We start from the raw sequence: 8,732 nt of genomic DNA on the forward strand, positions 1-8,732 counted from the left end.
TTTGAACTCACTTCATTTATTATAAAGTCGTCGGCATGTTTCGGCATGTTTCGGCATGGTAAGTGAAGCTATACGGAGGGAATTGAATCTAACACGTGTGAGAGGAAAATACCGTGATCTACTTCAAGCCCCCCGGGCTAAGGCCCGGGTGCTCTCTGTCGTCTACCTATTGATCTCTGGCCATCTCCACCCCTTGTCCTCAGGTAAAGACCGTCAAGTGGGCGTGGCCTAGTGGGCGTGGCCGGGGTGCCGTACTGGCTTCGGCTTCTTCGTATATATAAAAGCGCTGCTATCTGTGGCTGGAGCAGCCTCCAATAAGGTATTGCTCCCCTTGTGGCTATGTATAGTATTTACGGCTTATATGTTTGGTCCTAATTCATTGGGTCTATGTGTGGGTAGCTTAGATTCATAAAATACGTAACACTAGCCAATGACAAACTGGAACGTTATAAGTGCTGCAAGCCAGGAAAATACGTCACGTTCTCGCTAGAGCAGGTCGGGCGTACTGGTGTACCAAACAAATGGATCGCAGCATAATTACTGAACTCGGTATACTCTCAATCTTCCGAGTGGGACCGACCAAAAGGTGGCGTTCCTCCTTGCAATATCGCAAGAAAGCTGGGAGATTTCGCCACTTGCAACTCGTTCGGGTGGTGTACGAGGCATCTGGAACATACCATGGCAGTTGTCCTCTGAGCATGCGCAGACCGCCCCTAGCTCTCCGTCTGGGTCCTCTCCCACGCATGCGCAGACCACCCCCAGCTCTCCGTCCTGGTCCTCCTCTCTCCCCCTCCTCTCTCTCCGACTCCACCCTCTCCACCGACGGCATGGCGAGCCTACAGGCAAAGGAGTGCGAGGCTGACGGCTGCTGCCAGGAGGCTAAGCTCCAGTGTCCCCGGTGCATCACGCTCGGGATCCAGGGCTCCTACTTCTGCTCTCAGGTACTGCGGCGTGTGGATGTTGTCGGGGTGATTAAACGGAGGTGCTCGGTGCCCGGAGGCCTTGGGCTAGGCTAGCTAGCTCGGTGTCACCAGCCATGTGTGTGCGGTGTGTGTCTCTTATTTAGGAGTGTCATGCTCGGTTTAATGAAGCATAACATCCAGCGTTAGAGTGTTAATTCAATGCCAATGAAAAGCCCATGGTAAATGGACTGCGCTTTTCTAACCAGTGGCCACTCAAAGCGCTTTACAATGTTGTCTCACATTCACTCATTCATGCACACTCATTCATACACACATCCAGCTCGTCAGGAGCAGTGAGGGTTTGGCATCTTTCTCATGGACGCCTCGATATTCAGCTAGGAGGAACTAGGGATCGACCAAGCAACTTTCCGGTTACCAGCCTACCCGCTTTACCTCCTGAGCCACAGGCCCCCCAGAGATTTGACTAGGTCAAAGTAGTCTTTTGAGGTTACCTCAGCGGGTCTTAGGTGTCAGTGAGTATATGAGTGTGAACCAGGGGAATAAACAACGTTGGATTCAAACGTTTTTGTTGTTGTAGAGTGGATTAAACGGACACCATGCCATAAAGACGATTCAGAAAGAATAGTGTTATCAACGCTGATTTGTATCAGTAATTTACAGATTAACGTAATGGTATATGTATACAGCATTAATACATAATAACAATACATAATAATAGTTAACATCATAATACAGCGCCTAAAACTCCTCATCCTCTCGGTGGTCCTCACGTTTATCTTGGCAAAAAAGCCAATCTCTAGCATCATTATATGAAATTTCCCCTCAATATCATTGAAAGGACTCGATTGTTGCTGAAGAATGTATGCCTAATAATTGTAGCATACACTTGTATACCGCGGCTATACTGAATTGTATGCATTCTCATAGTCCACTGAAAGTCAGCTAATTATAGCACAGGTGTGTTTTTAATTGAAAATAAATCGTTAAGCGGAATCGAGAAAGTCGACGGATTAATAAACGGAAACGTCATTTATCGCAGGCCTACTTAAAATAGATGACATATTAGTCCAAAATTAAATGTAAGCTGGATGGGATCACTTTCACTGATGATACCCATCAGTGAAAGTGATCCCATCCAGCTTACATTTAATTTTGGCAACTGGAGGGGTTGAACAGTTTAATGTACATCACATTGTGTTGCAACTTGCATCCTCTGTACCGACAGTGATATATTGTTGCACTTCTTATGACAAATGTACTTATTGTCGCTTTGGATAAAAGCATCTGCTAAATGCCCTAAATATTAATGTACATTTATGAAATGTCTTAAAGCATAATGAACCCCAAGAGTGTTCACTTGAAGTTTGGTTTGCCTCCTCAGGAATGCTTTAAGAAGAATTGGGCGACTCACAAGTTGCTGCACAAAAAAGCAAGTATGTATTTATCAAGTCATGTGTCCTTATGAGCACAAGTCTCATTCAGTTAGCGAGAAACGGCTTGTTGTTAATCACGGCTGTTTGTGTTACTATAGAGGAGCAGAACAATGAAGAACCCAACGAATGCACAAAGGATGTTAACACAGACCCATGGCCAGGCTACCGCTTCACTGGGAAACTACGGCCGCACTATCCGTTGGTAAGAAGTAGTGATCGACCGATATATCGTCCGGCCGATATTTGCGTTTTTACGTGTAGCGATTTTTTTATTCATTTTTTATTTTTATGTATTATTTTTGCCGTGATTTACAGACAGTTCAATGAATGTTCATTTTTAATTGAGACATTGTAACATTTGTTATCATCATTGTGTCAATTTTATGATGTAAATTGAGGGAGACTTAGCCTGGAAATCCAGACCCACATCTAGAAAGCTGTAGGGTCTGGCAACGAGTAACGAAAATGGCCCAACTCGAGGGGCGGCACCAAGCATGCATTTGAAAATATCACTGGATAGCACACATTGGATAACACTATGACCAATCATAAGAATGCAAGGGGTGACGTATCCAGACCAGTGGAGCCAATAGATAAGACTCTTGCCGTATCCGGTCGGTAAAACAGCAACGCTTTTGGCCCGCCTATATTGATGCATCAATGTGATTGATTAGTGTTCTGGGCCAGGGGAGGCCCAGAATTTACACGAGTATATTGCTCGTTCCCAGAGTGACTCGCTGAGCAAATTCAAATTGTGCTCTCGCGAGAACTTGGTATCGGGTTATCGGCTAAGGCTGATGTAAAAGAAAATCGGTATCGGTATCGGCCCTAAAAAAAAATCCATATCGGTCGATCCCTAGTAAGAAGCCTCCTGGAATCAGAAGCAGATCCTAGATCAGGCCAAGATCCTCCCAAAACTGATATTGTTACTAGTCCATTAAAATTATCCTCAATGTTGATGTATAAAACCTAAGTTGATATCATAACCCTAACCCTTATCCTGATCAACAGGATGTTTTAATTCACGTTTTGAAGATTTGGTGATGGAAAGTCCAAGGACAATTTGTAGCTTACTGTGTTTTGACCTTTACCAAATTAAGAAAATCGAATTGCTGCATGTTATCTTAACCTTCATCAAATGTACAAAGTATAGTATGCTTTTGCAAAAATGAGATGCCATCTGAATGAATTCTAACGTTTGAAGTTGTGATCGTTGCTCCTGGTGTAGACTCCGTTGAGGCTCGTACCCGGTGACATCCAGAGACCAGACTATGCTGATCATTCAAGAGGTAATCTGAATAATACTCATGCATTTGTTTCTGTATCAAGTTCTTAAACATAATGTTGGGTGCTATTTGAAAAAGGGTTGTTATTATTAAGCAGCCTGACATATACATGCCGTTAATGATGTCATAACTCCTTATCAATGTGTCCCTTTTATTTTGAATCACCATTTGAAGGTATCAATAAGAACCTGCCTCTATGCCTGCACATTATGTTTTAAGATTTAGATGTCATAATTAATTCATATACTCACTAACGTGAGTATGCATGCAAGGCTATTTGGATAGGTGGGTAGAATACAGATTTTTGTTATCTCTCACTGTGCGTTCACACCAAAAGCTGTAAAGGAATGTAGATGTCTCTCGCCGGCGTGGGTCCCAGTAAACGAATGCGAGAACTTTAGTTCCTAGTTCCTACCACACATTTGTTCCTTCATCATGGTGTGTGATGTGAGAGAATAGCTGCGGCTATTGCAGGGCATCGTATTTGTCCACGATTGCATAGCCAACGTGGTCTTATTATAGCCCGATCATTAACTAAAAAACACATAGAAAGAATAAAGCATCCAGCAGATGATTTCAACAATGTATGCGGGCATACGCAATCCGCATTACGCAAAAGGGATGGTCGCACAGAGGAATGCTGATGGAAACCAGCGGACGAGCGGTGGGTGGAGATGTGCGCGCATTTCAAAAGCAGGGAGATACCGCACAAAAAAATATTTCTAATTTGTCAGTTAACCGTGTGTATGCCTGGCACAAATGCTCCCGTTGAACGGATCTTTTCCATAATAAACATACTATACACACACTCACTCACTCACTCACACAAGCGATCAACTAAGCTATAATCTAGCATATAAGCAATTACTCCATTAATTAGGTATTCAATGTAATTATGCTTATTATTCTTTTTCTATTGACCAAACGTATGACTATCTTGTGTTTTTGTGGCTCGGCATCAGCAGCAGGACTTGCCTCAACTACGAGCGTGCTGGCAAAAAGCGTGGCAAAGCAAAATCGCAAGAGCAATATGAACTGTAAATATTTTGGACAGCGTTGCGTTTTGAGCTATTCAGCGATTTTGCAGCTTTTAATGTGAACGTACAGTCAGGCCTCCGTAAAATGTTTCTGACCGGCAGTATTAAAGTGTTTGTCAGCATTGGGCGGCTGGACGTATTGAGGCATTGCTCAGGAGGCTTAGAATATAAGTGTATTCTACTGGAATATATAATTGCAATATTTTCGAGGACTGACGCAACGTGCCAGATTTCTCGCCCCACCCTCTTCCATGACGGTCTGAATCTACTAACACCTAAATATGCTCAAATACGACGCTGCCTGCCATTGTTGAAGAGCACTGTGTGAATGTCTCATTTCACGTTGACTCACGTCATTCAACGAGCAGCAGTGACTTTATTGTTCCACAGCCTATGAGAACACACACTTGTTGATTTCGTTTTTAAGGTTTAAAACACGCTAAAGTACATTTATTTAAATTCTGGGATAAAACATAGCCAGTGTAGGGTTAAAGGTTAAATCCTTTTGAGTAGGTGAGCAGCTTCAGAGGTCTGCCTGCTTTTAAAACTAAACGTATCATTCTGACACCATTGTGTTTATTGTTTTTATGCAAGTCACTCTAAATGATCCACATCATAAAATGCAGCATTAGCCAAATTATAAATAGCCACACATTAGCCGAGTCCTATTTCAATAGTCAGGCTGAACTCAGAGTAGACAGTGACACCATTTCACATTAACCGTCGCGTGGCTCAGTCAGTCTTTATTTTGAAACAGTTAGCAGCTGCTAGATAACGATTTCGAGATGGTTTCTAACTATTCAGATTGTGGTTATTCTGTGTGAGAAATCAATGGAGACATCACGGCTTATCAGTTTGAGCCAGTTAATTGATCCTCTTCAGTGTTTCAACTGGAATATTCTTCAGGCCTGGAGATACGAAATCCCTCAAGGGACGCGGTGCGTGGGACGGTACATCGGGACGGTACATCGGGGTGGACCTCACTTGGTATCAAGATTAAAACCAAGTGATAATACAAGGAGAGGATGACCTGGATAAACTGCATTTAACATAGCACCTCATGAACACATTAGAGATGTCAATCTTTCTCTATAATCCAAGTCCAATTTCATTCCTTATTATTTTTTATATTGTAATTATATTTTAATTGTAATGCTCAAATTGAGCATTAATACTCACTATGTTCCACTGTATTCACAGGCTTATGCATCTTCAATACCACATTCTGAAAACATTCTGTCCACTAGAGGGCATTCTACCAATAAACATTTCTTAACAAAAGGATATTATATTAATATGCGTTGTCCCTGGTGATGCGGAGCACTGACTCCAGATTTTCGTCGAACGGTCCTTTTACCTTAAACACATTTGTTGGTTGCGTTAATAAAATAAGGTTTTCACACAATCATTGTGTTGAAATGAACTACATGTACAACGCGTTTTCCGTTGTGCGATAAGGCGACATTAATTGTGTTGGCACCCAGGTGGATTGCTCACGGCCCTCACCAGTGACTTTATCAGTTTAACCAATCACACTCAGGTATGTTTGTCCTGGTCATCATGGACACAAGTGGTGGGACAGGGCAAAGGGAAAAGTCATTTATGTGTCTCAACACAGTGTTACTGCGTCCATAAACTACATTCAGATCTATTTTCACTATCTGTTATATGTATTGATCACAGTGGTAAACTACCATCATAGACCTATAATTATCTCAATCTGTTATGTGTATTGATCATCATAGTGGTAAACTACCCTTAAAGACCTATGATTATCACTATCTGTTGTATTGATCATAGTGGTAAACGACCAGCATATACCTATAATCATCACTAGGCCTAAAAAAAAGGTTGGTTCCTGTTGGATGTCAGTTGAGGTCATGGGTAGGTAGGGAATTTATTTATTTATTTTTTATTTATTATATATATTCCAGCGGCAGCAAATGATAGGTAGGTTGTTTCCATTTAAAAACGAGAAAATTCGCTCATCCTTGTACAGAATGAAGAGGTGCTGTACAAAAACGTAATTATAGTTTGGTCGGAAACCGGAACCGAACAATTATTTTTTTTAGGCCCTATCTGTTATATGTATTGATCACAGTGGTAAACTACCAGAATAGACCTATAATCATCACTATCTGTTATGTATTGATCACAGTGGTAAACTACCAGCATAGACCTATAATCATCACTATCTGTTATACTTATTGATCACAGTGGTAAACTACCAGCATAGACCTATAATCATCACTATGTTATATGTATTGATCACAGTGGTAAACTACCAGCATAGACCTATAATCATCACTATCTGTTATATGTACTGTTCATCCATAGTTGTAAACTACTTTCAGACCTGTTATTATCACTATGTTATATGTATTGATCATTAGGGGAGGGAAAAATAATCGATTCTTCGATGCATCGCGATTCTCGGTAGAACGATTGTCTCGATGCAGATAAATTAATAATCGTAATTTAAAAAAAAAAAAAATCTTTTTTTTTTTTTGCCTGCTGCAACATTCTGTTCGCCAGAGAGGGATAATTTTTGTAATATTACAATTATTGAATTTATCTTCAGTTTGTATTGGCCAATCTGATTTGTCTTGACACGATTGCGATTCAGCCTACGCATAGCATGCGCGCAAACTCACAGCCAGACACAAGAACTCCTTCTAATTCAAGAGCAGCTTTTCCTTTAATGACATAGAATACAAAGATTACAAAGAAAATAAAACTGAAACCTATTTTTTGCATGCTTCCATATTGTGTTATAAATAATCTAAGCTGCATTGATTATTGCATTGTTCATAGAAAGTCATATTTGACAAAAGCTTTCTCTCTTATGAAATATTAGATAAGTTCAATCATTTGTTGATGTCTTTAATGATCATCACAAAAGTAGGAAGTGATTAGCAAACTCTGAGTAGCTAACCCAGATGTCTATATATATTTTTGAAAATCACGCATGGAAATGTACATAAAAAAAATTGTTGCATTGATAATCGCTTCAGAATCGAAGCGTTGACCTCATAATCGGAATCGAATCGTGTGGTGCCAAGAGATTCCCACCCTTATTGATCATCTTAGTGGTAAACAACATTCAGACCTATTATTATTATCACATCTGTTATATGTATTGATCATCTTAGTGGTTAACTACATTCAGACCTGTTATAATCATATCGGTCATATGTATTGATCATCTTAGTGGTTAACTACATTCAGACCTGTTATAATCATATCGGTTATATGTATTGATCATCTTAGTGGTAAACTACATTCAGACCCGTTATAATCATATCTGTTATGTATTGATCCGGCAGTCGGAGCTACGAGCCAGTGTTTCCTCCCACTGCATTACGTCAATATAGGTTGCATTTGAAAAGGTGAAAGTGTGCAGTTGTATCGCATCAGTTTCGTGTTGGATACCAACTTTGTATGAAAAGGCTGATAGACTAGGGTAGACATCATAACCCCCCCTCCCCCCCACCAACAGTCATTAGCTACACTGGTTAACACATGGGTTAAAGAGTAAAACTCCAGTATAATTTAATCTTCTTAATACATAGGATATGTTGGTGAAAGGATGGAGCATAAGCTCTTCTTCACTAGGCTATAGGTTAAGTATTCCATCCGTTTTTTCACAGATTATGAATAGGCTGCACAATGCAAATAGACTTTATTCTTGATCAGGCATGACGTGAGAAAAACATTTCTATCTTGGATGTTTAGTAGTGATCTCAAAGTATTTGAGCCAGTCTTATTCTTTAATCAAAGTGGTCTCTAGTCGCCCATAGGTTACACCACCACTAATAACCATCTGATCCAATCAATTAATAATGAATGCAGCAACAATTGCAACTTAAGTAATAATCAAAAATGTATTTCTAATTTAATGAACAATGAAGGATGACAACATTAGCAATTGGTAGATTATTGGTACTGAAGATTCCAGCCAGGAAATGTCGAAGTTCAACCCAGTAAAAAAATGTATGTTTGTCTTTAACAGGTATGTCTGAGTCTGAACAGACTTTAAAGGGGACATCGCAG

At 40.4% G+C, this 8,732-nt stretch overlaps 1 protein-coding gene across 1 annotated transcript in view; it reads left to right on the forward strand.

The window, feature by feature from the left end:
- Nucleotides 1–766: 766 nt before the first annotated feature.
- Nucleotides 767–8,732, forward strand: part of metap1 (methionyl aminopeptidase 1) — a 14,848-nt gene continuing 6,882 nt past the window's right edge. The window contains exons 1-5 of the mRNA XM_060051146.1: nt 767–941; nt 2,305–2,356; nt 2,455–2,558; nt 3,585–3,645; nt 8,692–8,732. The exon at nt 8,692–8,732 is cut by the window's right edge and continues 51 nt beyond it. Of these exons, the coding sequence (XP_059907129.1) occupies nt 828–941; nt 2,305–2,356; nt 2,455–2,558; nt 3,585–3,645; nt 8,692–8,732 (372 nt within the window). The 5' untranslated portion in view covers nt 767–827. The remainder of the gene's footprint in view (nt 942–2,304; nt 2,357–2,454; nt 2,559–3,584; nt 3,646–8,691) is intronic.

The sequence above is a fragment of the Gadus macrocephalus genome, chromosome 5, assembly GCF_031168955.1.
Source record: "Gadus macrocephalus chromosome 5, ASM3116895v1".
NCBI classification, from domain to species: Eukaryota; Metazoa; Chordata; class Actinopteri; order Gadiformes; family Gadidae; genus Gadus; species Gadus macrocephalus.